The following is a 22,718-nucleotide window of genomic DNA, read 5'->3' on the forward strand; positions in this document are numbered from 1 at the left end:
ATAGCGGCCTCACCATAGATATTTTCGAGCATTCGATAAGCCTCAGTCGCATATTTCTTCATATGAAAACAGAAAATTAAAACCTCCTTGAAATGACGAGAATTTGACTCATAAGCTGATATGATTAATCGTTGTTTGTGTTCATAACTTCCATAGACTTCTTGAAACGTAGAATCTATTACAAATTTTGTGTACGATGAACATATTAAAAACTGTTAGGAGGTTCAAAACCGTTCTGCCAATATTCGTGATAAACAATGATCCTGTCAAAACTGCTGATGCAATTGTGGTAATCATTTTCAACTCCGGGATTTCTTTCATATGAAATAAATTGGCGAAGGATTCTAAGAGATAAGAATGCCAGGACAAAATCTCAAGCACTGAATCTCTCCAGACAAAAAGATAAGACTAGCACAATCAACATCACTGAAACAATTCCAGTTAATATAGCACACTGCACCAATTGCCACCCCCAACTTGCACAATCCCAGTTTTCACAGCCTATAATTCAATTCCTGCTGCAGTATCCACCCAAGTTGACGTGTTCTTCGACGTTCCCGCACAGCGTTCAATTACTGCAGGATCCTGCAAAAAACAGCTGAATAACATAACGGTGAAGGGAACGCTTTGGCGGCGCAGTCATTAAAACAACTAGGAAGCCGGTATGTTCAACGTGTCAAAGGCAAACAATTCTCATTAGATTAGTATTCGTACGTTTGTGTACGTCGTCTAGAATCCAATTGTGGTACCCGAATGTGTAGATTATTTTGAGGGGGTATAATAGCTCGGGCGCGAGTTGTATCGATTCGAATTCTGAAGACTGTTTGTTGGCTGGTATCGCGTATGAATGGTATTCAGCGTGTTAGAATATGTGTTTGTCGGGAAGTTCCTTTGTTGTTATTGTTTCTACATTTTTTATTGTTGATGAAGAGGCTCTATGCATGCGGTATTTATCTCTGATGACAGTGAGAATAATATGTTTCAGTATTTCGTTTTCGTTGAAGCGCAGATGTGCAAGACTACTCAAAAAACGCGAATGTAATTTGCGCTTTCGCCATTTTGCAACTTCAGGAATATTGGTGTTAGAATTTTATGATGACCACGTTTGAAATGCGTCTTTGGTAGATCAACTATGAAATAAAAAGCATACATCCAGAATAACTCAACATCTTGCTTTTTGAAGAGAAGAAATACAGTTGAAGCAAAATCTTGGCTTGATGAAGAGTTTCCGGGGTCTGCACCAGAAAAATAAACCATCATTGATTGTTATGCTCAGTTTGAACAGGGTAAAATGAGCACCGAAGACGTCGAACACAGTAGACGCCCGAAAGAGGCTGTCACCGACGAAAAAATCAAGAAAGTTTAGAAAATAATTATGAATGACCGTGAAGTGAAGTTGATCGAGATAGCAGACATAGTGAAGATATCATCTGAACGTGTACATCATATCATTCACGAATATTTGTACATGAGAAAGCTGTGTGCAAAATACTTTGAATCATAAATGTATAACCAGTTTTTTTCACGAATTCCGAAAAAAAAATGGAGGGAGCAAAATTTGTACGCCTATGTACAATCATTTATGAAGACCCTGTATCAACGCGTATAAAACCAAACTTCATTCATAGGGTCTTTTTCGTTTGTCGATTGAGATTTAGGGAGCATGTTTCAATGCTGTTGAGAAATCCTTTTCTGGCACTACGTTATTTGTATAGCCAGAGACATTGTTTGGATTTCCATTCACATAAGTATCTCTGCGAAACACTTGTGCTGTCTAAGCTGAGTTATTTATTGACAAATTTTTATCCTTGTCTAAATTCTATCGAGAGATATAGGTTGCAAAAAGTGCAGAATTTGTGCTGCCGCTATGTTTTAGGTTCGAAAAAGTACGATAGGGGGATCAGTGATGGAATAAATGGGTTAGCGTGGCTCAGGGTCCAAAATATTTTTCGTCTATTCGGGTATTCTTCCTTATTTGAAAGTCAAGGTGGTCTACAGACAACATATCGTCTGTAGACCACCATGTTACTTTAAGCCATGCACAAAGGCTCATGCTGTCTCATTTCGGTTCAGCCATGTTTCAGCACTCTTTCACCTTCAATGCGGTGAAATTGCATAATGAGATGCTAATTGCATGAATTTTAACTCATTGAGAAGAGAATTGAAGAATGTATTATTTTTGAGCCAGTTACAGATTTTGTAGATGATGTTCATTTTTGGTAATTATAATATCCAGATTGTATATCGATTGGATTCATTTATGTTGTATTTCCTTTTATTAAACTCTGTTTTTGTTTTTTCCTTATTTGTATTTTGTTATTTTGTCGGGGGTTGAGTGGAGTAGCCTTGGTTTAACTTCGCCCCTAAAATTGACAAATCAAGACTCTATATTTTTTTTTAATTTGAATGAAGGCATCGACTGCTATGCTATAGTCATTAGCCTGATCAAGACTCTATTATTAATATTATTATTCGTAAGCAACTGACATCAACGAATTTGACATCCGCTAGAAATATAAAGCATTGTAAGCCCACGACCGGAACTAAAACTCGACATCCCTCACCGTTTCCAACGAAAAACAAATTTCCAATCGAACAGCCACCTATTATCGCCACATAAAGCCCCAAATTACCGTTCTTTCCCTACAAATGTGCCTTACGTCCTCGCGCGCGAGCGACACAGAGGTGCGCTCGCAGCTTATAGATTGCTAGGTCGCGCCTGTCCGGTGCTTCCACGGGTCTCCGTCAGTTTCAGGGTGGCGTCTCGCTCAGTTTTCAGGAGAGTCCCGACAATCTGCCACCCCTGACGCTCGGGGGATGCTTTTCGCGTAGTGCGCCCGCTGTTTTCGCGCTCAGAGCTCGAGGTCTTGCGTTTTTGCGTCTGCCGTGGACCATGCGGGGGTGAACTTGGCTTGAAAACTGTGTGGACCGCCACTGTGTTTTGGGTAAAATTAGTAGAGGTTTAAATGATGGAAGTTGATTTTTATAAGTGAGTTGTGCTGGGTACCACAATGGCCATTTGGATATACGGCGTGCTGTTTGCCCTTCGTCTGAGTTCAGGTGAGTGGTTGGGTAGCTGTGTGCGCCACTGATTTGGTGATGGGTAAACCTGGAATGGCTCTAAGTTGGTCTGTTCTTAGAAAAGTTGGTTTGAAAGTAGGAATTCACGGCTTGGCTTGATATTCAAGCTACTTGGTTTGGGCTTGACTTGAAATCAATTCAAGCTGAAGTCTAGTAATAGTTTTTTAATGTCAAGTCAATTACTCAAGTTTGTATCCAAAGTCACTTGAACTAGTCCATAAACACGCTTGGTCCAAATAACCCTTTGAAGTGAATACCGCGATCCGCTAAATACCGGGGTTTATTTGAAAGTATTGCTAAGCAATAAAATCACTGGCCCCAAAAGATTATCTGGAAACTTTGGCAACCCTTGTATAATCAAAATATTCTGGCATCCTCCAAGTGACTTTGGATATATCATACTAGATTTAACATTGAAAATCTACTACTTCTTGAGTTGAACTTGAGAGGATTTCAAGTCAAGCTTAAGCTGCTTGGTTTGAGCTTGAGCCAAGTAGCTTGAATATCCAGCCAAGGCGTGAATCCCTATTTCGAAGGGTACTGCCTTCTACAAGTGATTTTTCCCAGGTTTCGAAAGGTGGAACGCTTGAAACAAGATCTCAAGATTCTCAATTCCTGTAGGTTTTTCATTACTTGTTATCTTGATTTCAAGCATACAGAAATTGAAATACTGGTGACACCTCTGATTTATTTGCTGTTCAAATGGTGTCCTCTATGGCTTGTCTTGGTTGCTGACGGAAATCTGAATTCAGTCACCTGAGTATAAGTGAGAGACCTATCTGGGATAGTTTGTGATACAGCAATTACAACCCGAGCTGCAATGCTGATTCAAATCTGCTGTTGGCCAACTAACAATTCATCTTACATTTAGAATAGAGGGCTCAGTTTCTGTAGTTTTTTATTTCTTGTTATCTTGATTTCAAGTAAGCTGAAATGAAATACTGGTAACACCTCTGATTGATTTGCTATTCAAATGGTTTCCTCTATGGTTGGCTTCAGTTCTTGACCGAGATCTGAATTAAATCACCTAAGTATAAATGAACTGACATACCTATCTAGGTTAGTTTGTGGGAAAATTTTTTCGACAGTTCTAACAACCAATCAAATTTTATCATTTGGTGTGATATGGAACAATTTCTCTCAACCATGTCAACATTACACTGATAACTTCATTTAGTGCAATTATCAATCACTATGACAACACGATTGAGTTTGACAACTTCATTCCAATTGAATTGCAAAACGTTACGTTTTGGCAATGCGTATGTTCAAAGTATAACAGAATGTAAATGCGCTAATTAAAGAAAAATTCCCAGAAATACAACATACATTCACAATTATATGTGGGGAATATTAATGGATTTTTGCTGCGAATGAGAATATGAATTGAATGAACATAAGAGCTCTTAGAAGAATTGACGTTGATACTAAAAGATTGGGCGGTCAATATGAGAAAGAAAGACGGAACTGAATATGAAGAAGTAACGGTGATGACAATGTGGAACGTTTTGTGGAAACTTTTGAAAAAAGTACTATAATGACTATGACATTATAATTGACCAGTTTAACAATATAGTATTTTAATCAGCCCGAGATATTCCAGATGCAATGGTAATAGTTCATATATAGTAGAGAACAGTAAAAATTCTTATGCATGGTTAAATGAATAAAGTTATAAATTTTTTTTAGAGAAAAATTTTCCGCTGAATATCTCTCAGGCATTGATGAATGCCTCATAATTTGATGACAAATTTCTCAAGCTTGTATCTCGCCCTTCCACTCGGCTTGTTACCAAAGAAGGAGCTTGTGATTGTCATAAAATTATCTAGTCCATTTATCAATGTCCTAGGGATATAACTACTGATAACAGCATTTACAACCCTAGCTGCAATACTGATTCGAATTAGATCTGCTGTGGGTCAACTAACTATTCATGCTTACATTTAGAATTAGAGGGCTCAGTTTCTGCTGTTTTTAATTGTTATCTTCATTTCAAGCAGGCATAAATGAAATACTGGTAACACCTCTGATTGATTTGCTATTCAATTGGTTTCCTCTATGGCTAGCCATGGTTGTTGACCGAGATCTGAATTCAATCACCTGAGTATAAATGAGAGAGACCTATCTAGGTTAGTTTGTGGGATAACAGCATTTACAACCTGAGCTTCAATGCTGATTCAAATCAGATCTGTTATTGGCCAACTAACAATTCATCCTTACAATTACAATGATGGGTTTGTGGGAGTGTTGTATAACCTATTGTCTAGGACTTTTTGAGTAAATTGTCATTCAATATGAACATGTTTGAACTTCTTTTAATTGAATGAAAAACGTTTGCTTTCATTCTAATTGTAGGGTTGAATTGATAGTAGAACTGAGTTGAAACTCTTCTTTTTGGGTTGGTTTTGAATGGTATCATTCTGCGCTGGATATCCACTTTAAATTTGTTATGCGATATAGTATGAAAATATTTAAAAAAATCCAACTCTTGTATTGATTTCGTTGAAGCTGTGGAAATATAGGTAACATTATTCATCGCAAAGATCAGATCTGGGAAAAGCAAAAAATTAACAAATCTTATCGGATAACTACTATATTGCCCTGATATGGCTACGATCGATTTCTTCATTAGTAAATAAATTTATTAGTCAGAATCGAAACAATAGATGATTTAGTATCTCATTGGGTGGGTATGTTTCTGAGTGGATCAATACATGTTTTCGAATTCTCATAGCTTGAGCTCCAAAGACACTTCAAACCTGCAAATGCTTTCCTGTCAACTTCTTTCACGTCGAAATAAAATCCTGGTCCAAACAGCTTTTTTAATAAAGAACTGTTTCCTCGAAAAACTGGATGTTTTCGTAACCAGATGAACGAACTCCCGTTGTTCCTGAAGAGTAACATCACTTCAAGAGAATCTGCATTGCCATCAGTTAATAAAGACTATTGACTATTATATCTGAAGTCTTTCTTTGAAGTAGTGCAGCTTTTATCTTCCCAATTATGCTGGACGTCCATAAAGACATCTCAATGTTATATTCATAAAGGAACTTGATTCTAGAAAGTTAAAAGGAAAGTTTGTTTTTGACTAGTTGGGAGTTTGAAGTGGAGATTAAACAATATCCTAGACTCGTCAGTTACGGATGTCTAGAGGATAGTTGATTATCCCAACAGAGTTTCTCAGTCTGTGATGAAACTTGGCTCACAAGTCGGCGGTGGTCTAATGGTTGTCTACTTTGAAAAACTTCTTCAAACGTTCGTTTGTTGAACAGACTTCTTGATAACGCAAATTCTTCCAAAGGAGATATATCGTTAAGACAGAAACTTGAACTTATGAAATAGATATCAATCATTCTTTGAAAACATATTTCATCATGTAGCTTACTCGATGTAAGGATACCCTGACTTCTCAGTTCAAAACGAAATACGGGATATTTCTTCTTACAAAATCCTGATGTGTATGAGGTGTTCACATAATTTCCTCGAACAATGATCTACATTTAAGAAAGTGAATATTTCATATTGCGGAGGAGAAAAAAAAATTGGTAATTTATCGTTTTTCGCAAAAAAATTGATGATATGTGCTGTGTACAAAGAGCCAGTGCAAGTTGAAGTTGCTAGCCGACGGAAGACCTATACTCTTCAGCCATGGAATGATGGAGTAATATGATAGAAAAAGTTCTAACAAGAATGGATGATGAATTGATTGGGAGAGTGCATGTTATTTATCTCTGTTTTTAGACTTTTTCAATTCAGTTCAATTCAGAAAGCGATACTAGAATTCTCAAGAAGAGAAATTCATGGATTTATGCATACGAGCCAGAAAGAAAAGACCAGTCGGCAGTTTAGGTGTTTCAATGTGCTAAGCAAAGCAAAGCCAACAAAAGTTGTTCGTTCTCGAAGCGTTAAAAAGCAAATGGTGGTGTCTTTCTTCACGAAGGTCCTGTGGCAATTGTGGCTTTTAAGAATTAAAAGACCCTTAATTCGGAGTGGCATGAAATCATTTGTTTGCCTGAAGTTTTCGGTAAATTGAGAGAAACAAACCCAAAACGACGAATCATCTTGCATCATGACAATGCGAGCTCACACACATCAAATGCAACGAGTATTTGGTCACACAAAAAATTCATGGGTCATCCTCCTTACAGCCCCGACTCGGCACCGAATGACTTCTTTCTCTCTCCAGAAATCAAAAATAAACTTCGTGGAAAACAATTTTCATCGCCCGAAGATGTGTTTGAGACCTTCAAGACGGATGTTTTAGAACTATACCATCTTCTGACTGGAAAAAATGTTTCGAATGATGGCTCAATCCCATGCAAAAGTGTATGGAGCTTAAAGAAGGAAGTTTTGAAAAGCAGTAACAATATTTTGTAGTAACCATCGTAGATCATACAACCACTCTTTGAAACCGAATCTCATGGTTGAAACCGAGGTTGAACCCGAGGTTGAACCTGTATAGCGACCATCACATCTCTAGGAAGCTCTCGCAGTTCCATACTATTTTACCGACAAAAAGATCGTTCACGACATTAGATCCATTCGAAAACGATCTACCAAACGATAGACTATCCCTTCCATAACGATTCTCTCGCGATATTCATACTTTCCGTATGAGTGACGCACAATGCGGAAACGACGTCGACTAAATCAGGCTTGCAACCGAATCAATTCCGTTTTCTGCTTCATTTAGCCTGGCTTGGGCGTCGGTATGAAAATGCCTAGCTGTGCAAACAAATCGAGCGTCCGGCACACGATATTCGATATGTTTCGAAACTATAAATTGAAAACAACGTTTCTACATCAGCGGTTCACCGCCAAGTCGAGTGGTTCTCGGCTGTATCTGGTCGGTATTAGCGAGGCGAGCAAACTGGCTACGGTGTGGAATCATCGGAGGACAGTGAGTGATATGAGGCGTCGGTAAAAATTGTTTTTGTGGCGTCGGTGTGGGAGGTGTTGTATGATGAGGTTCGAAGTTATTGGAGAGGTTTCGGATTTATTGAGTTTATACTGGGTGTATAGTTATTATTTCAATTGGGGTCGTTGTGGCTCGGTAAGCCTTCCAGGAACTACCCTACTCATTCATGGAAACCTAAGGAGGTCGTGAATGGCGTTGATAAAACTGACAACCTCCTTAGAGCCCTTGGCCGTTACATCTAGGGTATCCAAGACTGACTTCCCCATATGAATGGTTCTTCGACCAACCAGCTCTGGACACTTGCATACCATGTGTTCAGCTGTTTCTGCTTCTGATCCACAGAGCCTGCAAATCTCATCTGCTGACTTTCCCATATGGTACAAATGTTGTTTGTACCGACAGTGCCACCATCACCCAAAGCTCGGCTCGTGACAGCTTCAAGAGCTTTTGGCGTAAGTAGGTGGAATCGTCACGAATTCCTAGCCCACAGAAAGGCTCAGGTCCAGCAGGTGACAACCTTGATGCACTTTTTGCAAGTTCATCGGCTTTTTCATTTCCTTCAACACCACAGTGTCATTGGGTGTATAGTTACAACTTTTAGGGGATGACCAGATTTTATTTAAGGGGGTTCTATAGACCTAATGGTCTATTGTGCCCCACATCAGAGCTATTTTCACCATAGTTTGTTTTATAGCTCGCCTTTCAGTTCCAGAGTTCTAATGATCTCCATTATCTGCGATGGTTTCAGGAAGGTACTTCATCACTTCTAAGAGTTGCTTGCCCGATGCAATTTTTGAGTTGGTAAGTGATTAGCTTTCTGTCACTAGGTGAATTATATTTGGGGAAGAGGTTTATTGCACCGTGACTTTAGGGTCTCTTGTGCCCCCTATCAGAACTGTTATTCATCGTAGTCTTCTACTCGCGCTTCAGTTTCATAGTTCTAATGCACTCCAGTATCTGGGATGGCTTCAAGGAGGCCCCTTCTTCACTTTTGAAGGACTCTTGTCCGAAGCATTTTTTGTGTTGGCTAATGATGGGAGTCACAGGTGACTCCCTACAAGTCTCTTGACTTAAGCACTTTTTGCGTTGGATGGCATTCCTTCACCAGTTGATCCGGAGTTTCTTCCTCAACCTCGCAGAATCTGCACACGCTGATTTCTGCTAGACTCATACTCATGAGGTGTTTTCTGAGGCGACAATGCCCTGTGAGGAATCCAGTGAGAGGGTGTAGTATACTCTTGCTTAGATGCAGATACTTTTTGGATCTCGCAGTGTCAAAGTGTCCAAGACACTTTTCGGAGTGGTCCAACCCTGGAAGATTCCGCCAGAGTACTTCTCTTTGGGTATTTTCCTTCTCCTGAAATTTTTTTTTTTGTAGCAACATTTAACCATAAAACAGAAAGGTTCCAGGGCGATGAAAGGAGTTTGTGCTCCTTTTCTGGCAAGTGTGTTGGCCGCTTCATTCCCTTTTTTTCCAGAGTTGGGGTTATTCTTGCATGTTTCTAGCTGGTCTATGTCAGCTCCATCTACTTATAAAGAAAAAATGCGATATATTTGCCGCATTGTAAAATGTGAGAATATAAGAGTTCTGAAACTTTTGCCCAGTTGATATGTTGATGGATTCAATGCCTTTGTACCAAAAAAACAACACGCACAAGCTCTAAGCTTCTGAGAGATATCACAGAGGCTAAGGAGAGTCGGGATAGAAAACATTGACATGAAAATATAGAACATTTTAATATTTGAACAAAAAAACTAGTCCAAAGTAGTAATTAATCATCAGAATCTCAGAGGAATTGAACAAAAGATGAATGTTAACGCATTCATATATGCCAAGTAGAAGTTGGTGTAACCACCAACTTCAACTTGGCATATATTCCTCCAGATAATTGATTTCTTCCTGAGGTATTGCATCCCAGACAATCTATAATTTGAACTAGAGAGATTCTACAGTTTGTGGAAAATTGGCAAATTGTTTCAGTGCGCCACACATATTCAATATGCAAATAGTCAGGAAATCTGGGTTGCCACGGCAATCATTTGACGTGAGCCTCTTTGGAGCGTGTGGACCTGTTACAAAATCAGGTCTTCCAGCTTCTGAAGGATAAATTGTCCCAAACTTCGAAGACATATACCAGATGCTTTACATGGCTACTATATTAGGCTAAATGAAATTTAAATCATTCAAAATCTTTAATAGTGGCAAATTTCTGCCGACGTACAACAAAAATCAAACGATTCCTGTGCTGCATATTTTATTCCACATTAAAGAAACATAAAACACAGTATAAGATGGGTCCATTCATCGCCCACCACCTGATGGACCCTGGCCTACTGAGACCACTCTCAGCTTCAAATCGCTCCAACTCATAGAATATTCCTTTTAACCATCGAAGTCTATCAATTCCCACAATTCATCCGTTATTCCACAAGAGACCCGATATTTTTTGCTCAGACGTTTCGAGTCGATCCAATAAAACCTACAAAGCACAGAATAACCGTCCTCATTATAATAGAAAAGCCTCACCCTCCCATATACCCACCGCTGTAGCCTCGAATATAATCAGAAGTAGACGACCCGTGGGAAGTCAGCACATGTTAGAATTCGTTTTCCAGCCCCTGAAAAAAAAAAGTTTCGTGCCATCCCCAAAACCGTGAAAATGGAAATTCAGATTGCCTCCTATTTACGATTTTTGATTGTTATTGCCGTTTTATCGTCTGTGTGTGCGGGTCGTCGTGTTCTGTGGTCTTTGGGGCGTGTTGGTTGGCTGATCGTTCGGTTAACCGAGGACGAATATTGAAAATGATTGTTGTGTTTTTGGGGCGTGGGAATAGAATAGATGACATAAAAAATTATGGTATAATAGTTTTTTTAAGGTTAATATGAGAAGTCTTGGAGTAATTTTATTTTAATTTGTGCCGTTGAAATGTTCTATTTAAGAACCGCGCCCAATACTCAGCTTGTAGGTTACGAAAGAAATAGTAGAAAATGATGTGTCAATTTTCGCAACAGAGGCCATTTCTCGAAATTTTTCTGCCTGGAAAATCAAGCTTGAGAATACGACTCTTTGTTGAACAGATGGTTATCACTAGGTGCCAGGTCCGGACTATAAGATGGATGCATAAGAACCTCACAACCAAGCTCCTGGAGCTTCTGGAGAGTCACTATTGATGTGTGTGGCCTGGCATTATCCTGATGGAACACAATTCCTCTCCTATTAGCCAAATCTGGTCGCTTCTGAACGATTACTTCCTTCAGATGATCCAATTGTTGACAGTACAGTTTCGAGTTAACAGTTGTGCTGTAGAAGAGCAGCTCATAGTAGATAATTCTCTGCCAATCCCACATAACACACAGCAGAACCTTCCTAGCCATCAATTCTAGCTTGACCACCGTTTCTGTCGGCTCACCGCGTTTCGACCACGACAGTTTCCGCTTGACGTTGTCGTGAGTGATCCGCTTTTCATCACCACTTACCAACCGCTTTAGAAATGGGTCGATTTTGTTACGATTCAGCATTGATTCGCAGATGGAAATTCGGTCTATGAGGTTTTTTAGCGCTTCCTCGCGTGGTACCCATACATCGAGCTTCTTCTTGAGACCAGCCTCATGCAAATGGTTCCAAACGGATTTTTGTGCAATCTTTGGCTCAGATGGTCGGAATGGACAATGTCCATGATTTGATCGAAATTTTCGACAATTTCCAGTACGAGGTGCATCTTTGACATCGAAATTAACGGAACGGAATCGACAAAATCGAAATAACTCGTGATTGGCTGGTAAAGTATTAGGACCATTAACACTATTTACATTTTCGGCTGCCTGGTTTTAATTTTTGCCTCAATCGAAGAAAAACTGTGAAATATAGTGTATTTTTTCTTTGTTTGTGTCCGTTTTGGACTCACGCTCAAACTAAACTGACTCAACCATAGAGTAGTAAACATAGATAGAGGGAGTATACGCAATTACTACATGTCCCCAACATGGTTAGATTACGTTGTCGGATTGTGATATATTTTCAAATCCACAATTTTACTATATTTTTATAAATGTATATTATATTGAATGGAATATATTTATTTGAGTGATTTCTGATCAAATATGAAAATTTGGAATCCGCTATTTTTTCTAATTGTCGAATTTATAATAAGCCTAATATTTATTATTTTCTGTATCTACCTGCTGAAATCCAAGGTTTGGCAACTTTTGCTCTCCTAGTTTCATCGGTTCTTTCACGTCGTTTCAGATATATTTAGGTATTCATTTCAATATATTTTGAGTTGATACGAAACGTTGATTCACTATGGGACATAAGAAGTGCGTTCTTTGTGGAGAAACTCGCGAATTGTGTCATATATGGTATCACTGACATGTTTTCATTTCCGCGTTCTTCATGTCCAATTTGATAGTTCATGTTGTGGATAAAATTTGCTTAATGAAAATGTTTATTTCCCTGAGGAGACAACTAATCACAAAACTGCCACAAACGTTTTTGTAGTACGAAATCTCATTTTTCAAACGCCATCCAGTCGAGCGAGATACAGAAAACTGAAGGCATATATTGGAAAACATTGATTTCTCTTTATTACAACTAATATATAATTAAATTGAAAATAATTTTCAGATGATATCAACGCATGACTAAAATGAATACAGTACAGTGTGCAGTAAGAAATAAATACCCTTTGATGAGTCTGGAGAGTATTAATTAACCATTCCTTCAACTGTATAACGATTGACCGAACCTACCCTAGCTAGGTACATCACAACCGCCTCAGTATCAAAAGGAATATATCAAATACTGTTTGATTTTGCAAACATAAAAAATGTTGCGGTAAATCTTAGCATGTAAATCTATCGGATGCGAGAAAAAATTCACCAAAAAATAGACAAAAAAATCGTCGTTGAATTATTATCCTCTTCGAACCCACTAGCACCCAAAAAGTCAACTTGATTCATTAATTCCATATGTGGCACGGAATCCTACAACCCACTGCACGCGTCAGCTGGTCACCCCTAATTGGGCGTTCTTTTCCCTCCAATTTATTGTGCGCCGCATCGATTGGCGATTATCTCGTGTATTAATTATGGTAACACTTTGATCGTACAACTGGAAACTGGACGAATTAATTACCCGCTAAATTGGGATCAAAAGATATTGGGATTACTCCCATCGAACAGTTGAAAATGGGTGGGGGGTTGTTGGATTGGGCCAGCGATTTTGAAGAAAAGACTTTGCGTTATCGCCAGAAAACAACGCCAAGGATTGTGGACAAAAGGTTATTGTTTCCGAGTCGTTTCATCATCATTCTATCCTTTGAATGCTGGGAGAATTATCCGGATTGGGTTTCTGGATAATGCTTTGAATTCAAAATGACAATTTATTATGTTTGTGTCGCTTGGTTATCTTCTTAATAACATCATTTCGAGTTATAGCTACTGGAAATTATAGTGTTTTTATTTCTTGCATTTCCTGACTCTTTCAATTCATCTCGGTGGTTATGATGGCTGGATATTTGGAAACTAGACAAATAGTAATGCTAATGCATTGGAAATAGTATGTTTCGCATGAATATGAATAGCGTTTTATGGAAGCGTTCGAACAAAAGCTTAATTTATTTCCCATTATCATATGTATGTGATATGTAGATTCCTAGAAGAGGCAAGATAAAAATATGGATATACTGAAGTGATATTGATGCTCGTTCAACTTATTTGAACTTACGAACTACTGATCACAACTAAACAAATTGATCACTAATTACTTTGCAGTTCGAGTTTAAATCAATCTTAGGCAAATTTTCAACTTGAAACTACATTGTTCCTTGTTCATGATATATATTTTCTTTTTCCATGCGTCGATTTCTGGATGGAACATGGATTTATTACTAGGAGAGCATCATGAGATCCGAAAAGCAATAGGTGAGAGTCTTCGAATGCAAAAGAAAAATCTCTATTACCAAGACAATACTCCTTGCCATAAAACGATGAAAGCTATGGTCAATTGCCCTTACAACTACTTGACCTCCCAGTATATTCTCTACATTTGGTAACTGTCTTTTGACAGACCCTAAAAGTATCCTTCTGGGAAATATATTTGGCTCTGATGGAGAAGTACTTCCCCATGTTGATGCCTATTTCGAAAACAAAAATTAAACTGTCTATACAGCAAAAATTTTGAAAAGTTAAAGGAGCTTTAAGAAACATGTATAAACAGCAAACGTTGGACTTTTTGGAACTCAACATTCTCTGCTTTTTTTTGATTTACAGTCTCAAGTTATCGAAAACTTACCCTTCCCATTGGATTTCATTCGAACCTACCTATGACAACACAAAAAGCATTTATTTATCTTCTGAATTAAGCCCTCACTGTGGCTATCAATACAATTTTATATAATTCATTTCAATTTCAAATTTGGATACGTTTTAATAAGCTTGCTGAGGTTTTCTTCAAAATTGTGGTATTGAAGAAAATGAACTTGCGAAAAGAGCAACAAGATTAACTCCAGTTGGAGCCTCTCTGTGGGCTAGGTTATAACTGATATAAGATCTTGGATAATAGAATGAGGCTCTAGAGGAGGTACAGAAATTTGTGGTGCTTTCACCGACCTATAACAGGGAGCTCTTGAAGCTGCCTAGAGCTGTCAGTGCAAATAGCTTTTGTACTGCATGGCTAAGTCAGAAGATCATATTTGCAGGCTCTGTGGAACTGAGGTATAAATATCTGAACACATGGTGTGAAAATATCCGAGGTTGACTGGCCTAAAAACCGCTCATATGGGAAAGTCAGTCCTGGATACTCACAAGGTTAAAGCCAAAGCTCTTATTATTAATATTTGAACTGGGGTCGTTGTGGCTTGGTAAGCCTTCCGGGAACTGCGACCATGTAGATCTTTTGTTCTCTACCCTACTCATTTATGAAAACCCAAGGAATTCGTCAATGGCGTTGATAAAACTGACGACATCCTTAGGGGCCTTGGCCTTTAGCTCACGGGCATCCAGGACCAGCTTCCCCATATGAATGGTTATTAGGCTCTGGACACTTGCATAGCATGGGTTCAGCTGTTTCTGCTTCTGATCCACAGAGCCTGCAAATCTCATCTGCTTACTTTCCCATACGGTTCAAATGCTGTTTGTACCGACAGTGCCCCGTCAGCAGTCTCACCTCTACCTGAAGCTCAGCCCGTGACAGCTTCAAGAGCTTTCTGGCATAGGTAGGTGAAATCATCCCGAATTTCTTGGCCTGAGTGAATCCAGTAGTGTTTGTCCAGTGGGTTATCCTCTTATTCAACTCTAGCAGGTTTTAACCTTGATGCACTTTTCGCTTTTTCGTTTTCTTTAACACCACAGTGCCCCGGCACCCATAGTAGAGTCACTTTATTGCCTCTGGCCAGTTGCTTCATGGTGTTACGGCACTCCCAGGTCAACAGAGACCCTTAGCAGTACGATACCAGAGATCTCAGCGTGGTCTGGCTGTCCGTGGTGATTTATGCTCTTAAGGATGTTAAGAGTTAAGAAAAAAAGATCAACTTGGCCCCAGTTCATGGAAGGCTAAAAAAGCCGTTACAACACGGATTAAAATAATAATAACGATGTATATCCCTAACAGAACTCGCTGAAGCTCGAAATGAATTCAAGGGTGAAGAACTCCAAATGAAAGCAGACCAGCTGGCGACGCGTCGTGAAAACCGTAAAATTTTGAACCCCATATGGAATTAATCGTACGACACTAACTTGCCAGTGACAATTGCGTTCGAAATAAACATTAGCTCAAACGACGACAGCAGTAAAGTTCATACACAGGCCTTGTGGATAGACAAGCCATCATACGTGGCGATGATAAAACACGAATGTGACCATAAAAAGTTCCTGGCGTATCATCAAACTTGCAGAAGTTTCCTTATTAGGGGATTGTGGTATTTATATCGGCCTGGAATGATCGAGATACGATCCATCTCGGTTTTATTATTTTCATTAATGATCCCCTCCAAATTGGGAGGGAGAATTCACTTATAGAATTTCCAGGGTGTAGGTGGAAAGTTGGAGTGGATCATCAGCTGCAGAAGTTGCGGTATTTATATCGATTTTGAATGATCGGAATACGATCCATCTCGGCTTTATTATTCCATTAATGAGTACTTCAATTTGGAGGAGATGTCGTTTACAGAATTTCGTATTGCGTTGTATAGAATTTGAGATTGAAGTTGAAATATAATCCTGAAGGCTTTCACGGCCGGATTGTTCAACAGAATTGAAAAATTCCGGGCTTTTAGATGTTGTCTAGTCGGTTTTTACCTGATGTTTCGCTTGCTAAGCATCTTCAGAGGTTTCTAGGTCGAAGATTGTGAGCCGAGGCTGAATTCCTCGATACCAATTAGATCAAAAAGGTTGTTTTATATTGCAGAAAAACTCCGTCTACTGAACAATGTGAAAATATCAAACGCTTTGAATTAGGATGAAGAGCAAGAACGAAATTGAAGTGAATAATCGTTTAACGTCTGAAATTAATTTCACGGCATTCGGACAATTTTTCAATTCTCAAAAAAAGTACCTCCCGCAGCGGGACTCGAACCCGCAATCTCCGAATAACCTGTTCGATGCTCAAACCACTAAGCCACCGAGGAAATTGAAGATTCTTCGCAATGAGGAACCACTAATGTCAGAATCGAATGTTAATATGCCTTACGAACTATATATATAATTCGCAAGGGTTGATTCAATGAGATTATCGTGTTCATAGTGTCCGAATTGGGGAGGAGAGTTCACTTATAGAATTTCCAGGGTGGAGGTGGAAAGTTGGAGTGGATCATCAGCTGCAGAAGTTGCGGTATTTATATCGATTTTGAATGATCGGAATACGATCCATCTCGGCTTTATTATTCCATTAATGAGTACTTCAATTTGGAGGAGATGTCGTTTACAGAATTTCATATTGCGTTGTATAGAACGATTGGGGCAACTTGAGATTAAAGTTGAAATATAATCCAGAAGGCTTTTATGGCCGGATTGTTCGACAGAATTGGAAAATTCCGGGCTTTTAGATGTTGTCTAGTCGGTTTTTACCTGATGTTTCGCTTACTGAGCATCTTCAGAGGTTTTTAGTTCGAATATTGTAACCCGACGCTGGATTTCTCCGATACCAATTAGATCAAAAAGATTGATTTTCTATATTGCAGTGAAAATCTTTTTACTGAACAATGTAAAAATATCAAACGCTCTGAATGAGGATGAAGAGGAAGAATGAAATTAACGTGAATAATCGTTTGACGTCTGAAATTAATTTCACGGCATTCGGACAATTTTTCAATTCTGGAAAAAGTACCTCCTTCAGCGGGACTCGAACCCGCAACCTCCGAATAACTAGTTTGATGCTAAAACCACTAAGCCACCGAGGAAGCTGGAGATTCTCCACAATGAGGAATCACTAATCTCAGAATCGGGTGTTAATATCCCTTTCGAACTATATATATATAATTCGCAAGGGTGGATTCAATTAACGTGTTCATAGTGTGGAAAACGAAGTGTTCCAAAAAGGGTTAGAATGTGAGAAAATGATCAGAAACCACAGTTGTAATCAGAATTAAAGTGGTCTCAAAATACTTGACGAAAATTCGTGATATAATGGCTTGACACATCGTTGGTGTTATGAATATCTAATATGTGGTTGAAGAAAATTCCTCGATTGGATGCCAAGAGACCAAGAGGCCAAGGGAAGAAATGGAAAAATTAACCGGTGAACAATTTTTTCATTAGGTTTCTGCTTGGTCTTTTTTTCATTATGAAAATCAAAGAGCACATTGCAGTCGAACTGAAAAATAAATCTTTGTAAACGAACACCGATGTGGATGTTTGAGTTATAACATAGAATAATAAACATAGACAGAGGGAGTATGTGCAATTTTTACATGTCCCCAACATGGTTAGGTTAGGTTGTCGAATTGTGATATATTTTCGAATTTACTATATCGTTATGAATGTATATTATATTGAATGAAATATATTTATTTGAGTGATTCCCAATTAAATATGCAAATTTGAATATTTCGAATCCGATATTTTTCCTAATGGTCGAATTTATAATAAACAGAATATTTATTATTTTCTGTATCTACCTGCTGAAATCCAAGGTTTGGCAACTATTGCTCTCCAAGTGTAATCCGTTGTTTCACGTCGTTTGGCGCGCTTTAAGTTTTATTCTGAATTCCTGATATATTTAGGTATTTATTTCAGTATATTTTGAGTTGATATGAAACGTTGATCCACAATGGGACATAAGAAGTGCGTTCTTCGTGCAGAAAATCGCGAATTGAGTGAAATATCGTATCACTAATATGTTTTCATTTCCGCGCGCTTCATGTCAGTTTCGATAGATCATATTGGGGACAAAATTTGCTTACTGAAAATGACATATGCTCCCTCTATCTATGTTTATTATTGTGAGGGTTATAATAAGGATAATATAAAAAAACATGACGAATAAAAATTTCCACCATTTACCTCAACCAACCCAAAAACACCCAACCCTCGAATATCTGATTGAAAAATTCCTCCTTCCCCCAAAATTTTTTGAATGACTTATTGAATTTATGCCGAAGCCTACTCGGATGTCAGCGCCAGCTCCGGTTTGGGACGTGATTTCTCCCAAACCTTCGTGACGGATTTACAAAAAAAAAAAAAAAAACGTTTGTGCGTTATCCGGCGTCCCTTCGAGCACGATAAGGGGGGATTTGAATATCAGAATGGGGCTCCTTTCAGTGTGTGAATGCACTATGAACTGTAACATCTTTCCTTTAGGCATTCAAATGATCTGCTCTCGGCCTTGCCGTGATTCGCGATTGTGCAAAAAGGTCGCCAATATGTGACGATTATACGCATGGGAGCTGAGATTCCAGTTATCGAGTGGGTGTTTTTCTATCACGTTTCGTTATGGGCGAATGGTGGAAGGGATATGTACAGGCTGTCTCTTTACACAGGGTGTTTCACCACGCGACGTTCTATTTTGATTATGCACTGAAATTTTCGTATGACTTTTAAGAAAAAATCTCAATATACTCCATATAGAGGGTGTTCTTGAATTGGATGTATCAGGTGTCCTAAATTTGTTGTCAAGTGAGGGGATCTCAGAACCCCTTTGAACTAGAAAAAAATGAATGGCACATTCTCGAGATCCATTTTTAGTGAATTATAATAACAACGAAACTGCAACACCCAGAAGGAGCTGTTAAAATCTTCATTTTTTTTGGTAAAACAAAGATAGTATTGCAAGGAGTAGATGATTAAAATTGGGAGAAAAAACGAAGAGTTTACAATTTTTTTAATAAAGTTAATTATGTGTTTGTCCACCGCGATTATCTATACACTCCTCAACACGTCTCGGCATTGATGCAATAAGATGGTATATTTCTTATCGAGAGATACTATTCCAAGCTACCTGTACTTCATGTCTCAGAGCCGCCAAAGTCCGTTGGGGCTGCCTTTTACCTATGAAGTCCCAAACATGCTCTATGGGCGAAAGATCTAGGCGGCCATGGCAAAAGATTCACATGAGTCGCTCCAAAAAAGTTTAAACTAACTCTGGCAACATGAAGTCGGGCATTATCTTGCTGAAATATTGGATTCTCGAGCTGGTTAAGGTAAGGGATAACATATGGCTCCACTTTTTCTTGAAGGTATCGCAGCGCTGTCATATTACCTTGAATAAAGACTAAAGGTGACCTTTTTGCATGTGCAATAGCACCCCATACCATAACGTCTACTATTCGTTGTACATGACGCTCAACATCAAACTGAGGTTCACGTCTTTCTGCCCGACGTCGTCTAACCCTTCTTCGGCCATTATGTGCACCCAAGAAGAATCCAGATTCATCAGACAAGACGACCTGATGCCATTCCACATTCCAATGTTGACGTTCTCTGCACCATTGTAATCGTTGCCGGCGATGCTCAACCGTCAGAGGTAACACAGTATGGGGTCAAAAATGCTGCAGTCCAAAAGACCTTATCCGGCGTTAAACCGTTCTAACAGTTACAGAATGGCCTTGTTCTCCTAACCACTCATCAGCCAAAGATCTAGTTGTCGCAAATCAGTCTCTAATGGCCATAAGTCTTAGACGTCGATCTTGAACTTCATTTGTGCCCCTTCGACGTCCGGTGCCTATTCTTCTTCGATTTGAGTTGTTGGGTTTCTGTTCGTACAGTTAGCGATTTCTCGAAATGACAACTCCGCCTCCCGTAGACCAATAATTCGACCTCTTTCAAATTCACTTAATTGGCGATAATTTCCGTCTACACATGCTCTATGCATTTTAACAACAACTAAACATCGACTTTAGATCTCCTCGAACAGCTGGTTTGTTGTCAAATTTGAAAAACTTGCAAAAAACGACTACAATATTTAAGTAACAAAAATTGTTCACATGAAAAAACCTTGACGATTTTTTTCTCCAAATTCAATCATTTCCTTCTTGCTATACTGTCTATGTTTTACCAAAAAAAAAAAAACTTGTATTGTATTGTGTATTTTCGATCAATAATTAAATAATATATAAACAGCTCTTTCTGGGTGTTGCAGTTTCTTTGTCAGTTAGTATATTAAATTTATATCGAAATACTTTTTATATACCTATGGAAATTAAACATCACAATGCTTCTTCATAGAAGACCATTTTAATCCAGCCCTTTAACCTTGCCCTCTAACAGATACACCCTTCATGAGGACAACTCCAAACTCCGATTATATTCCCATTCTCAGCTGACTGTCTCTTGTTCGGCCTGTAAATTCGTACAAAGAAGACAAACGACACCATTTACATGGAGGAAAGTTATTTTACGGCTTCTTTGTGTGATTCTATCTGGTCCCATTCCATATGCTGCGCCACATTACAAAGCGTATAACCTCTGATTTAAGTCGAGATTCACTTTGATTTTCGAGGAGATTCATAAGGACTTTGAACAGCGAAGGGGAGGTAGATTAGAGGCGAATAAGCCTTCTATTCATTACTCATTATTCGCAACACAGCATTTATTTATCACACAAGCCTCAAACGCAAGATGTTTGCTTTTCTCGTTTCCTAATTCCAATGCAAAATTAAGAATGTCTTATCGAGTAATTTTGACTGCAATATTGGTGATCCTCAGGGATTCGTATTGAGACCCCTATTGTTTTCTTTTTGTCAATGACCTAACGGATCATAACCATTACTAAATATGGAACGATTCACGCTTTAACTATCCTTTTAAATTGTTGAAATTCACTGTAAAAATTTTGCAGTCACAGTTTACAAAACAAAAGCACTTTGAGTAGTTGTGAAGTAACTTTTCGGCCGGCTATAGCAAAACTGATGGAAAAATTTGAGTTGTTGGGGTAAGATATTGGGAATTAGGCATTGCACAACCGACATTATACCGTATTTTGCATGAAGATTTAGGTCTTAAGGTTTCAAAAGTTCAGTTGACACAAGAACTCAAGCTGATCGATTAGCAGGGAGGAAAAATCTTCGCCGATCGGGTCCTCAAAATGATACGAATTTTCATCGAAAAATCATCTTCAGTTATGAGACCCATTTTCACCTCGGAGGCAATATTAATAAGCAGAATTGTTGCATTTTGGGCTCGAAAAATTCAAGAATAATTGTTGAAAACCTATCCATTCCCAACATGTCACTGTTTTTGGGCTGGTGGTGGGACTGTACCTTGATTATCTCAAAATGAGGAAGGTGCAACTGTTCCGGTGTATGGATTGCGCTATAGTGACTTGATTAAACATAGTGGCGACAATTCGTTCAAATTGAGCCTAAAAATGGCGGATGGGGACATAGAACCATAGAACTTATGGAAACGATTGACTGAACTGACACACGTCAAAATCAAAATGATTGGGCCTGATAGTATTTGATTGTATATAACACGAATTAATTCAGAATACTACAGTGACTAAATCAAATGGGCCTTACATTTTGAATAAATCCCAAAAATCAGGTTAATGGAGAATGTAAACAAAAAGCCGTCATATTTAGGATCCGCCAATCAAAAACCAGACCACGCTTGTTAATTGAGTCACTGTAGATTGCGCTACCGAGCTTTGACCAATACATTTTTTATCACCAAATTTGAAGATATTGATGTAAATGACGTTCATTTTCAACAAGACGATACTACGTGCCACAGAAGCAACAAAATAATCACAATTTCGCAAAAAATGTTTCCATGTCGTATTATTTCTAGAAGAGGAGATCACCGTGATTCGACACTTTTAGACTTTTTGAATGGTTAGCTTCGAATCCAAATGAAATTGGATAAGTATTCACCTAGTGGCCAATGGTTTCTTCAATACCATACTCGCATAGTGGGCTATCAATAGAATGCCATTTGAATAAGAGTCAATATAAAATACACTAAATTTTCCTAGGAAGATCGAAACCTAGAACTTTCTCTGAAGGATCAACGATTAGACTTTTGTTGAAGATATTACAAGAACTCCATTCCGAACGCCAAATTTTGTAGTCACTTTCCTCAGATTGAAGGAAAGTATTAATCCATAAAGGTTTGCGCGACTTTAATCTGGCAATTCTAGAATCTGGAGGTAAGATACAATTGGAAATGAGTTCGGGTAGAAATGAAACTTTTCCAAAAATTTCTTGACTGAGACCTGTCTAAGAATATGAGGTGAAAGTATATGTGCTAGCACTGGTAACCAATGTAAAGGTTTATTAGTTCAAA

The 22,718-nt window shown here is 38.5% G+C and overlaps 1 protein-coding gene across 2 annotated transcripts in view; it reads left to right on the forward strand.

The window, feature by feature from the left end:
- Positions 1-2,767: 2,767 nt before the first annotated feature.
- LOC123680587 (lachesin-like) overlaps positions 2,768-22,718 on the forward strand; it is a 328,128-nt gene continuing 308,177 nt past the window's right edge. For both annotated transcript variants that reach the window (XM_045618564.1, XM_045618565.1), the window contains exon 1: positions 2,768-3,060. In XM_045618564.1, the coding sequence (XP_045474520.1) occupies positions 3,012-3,060 (49 nt within the window). In that variant the 5' untranslated portion in view covers positions 2,768-3,011. The remainder of the gene's footprint in view (positions 3,061-22,718) is intronic.

This window comes from Harmonia axyridis, chromosome 5 (assembly GCF_914767665.1).
Source record: "Harmonia axyridis chromosome 5, icHarAxyr1.1, whole genome shotgun sequence".
Lineage (NCBI taxonomy): Eukaryota > Metazoa > Arthropoda > Insecta > Coleoptera > Coccinellidae > Harmonia > Harmonia axyridis.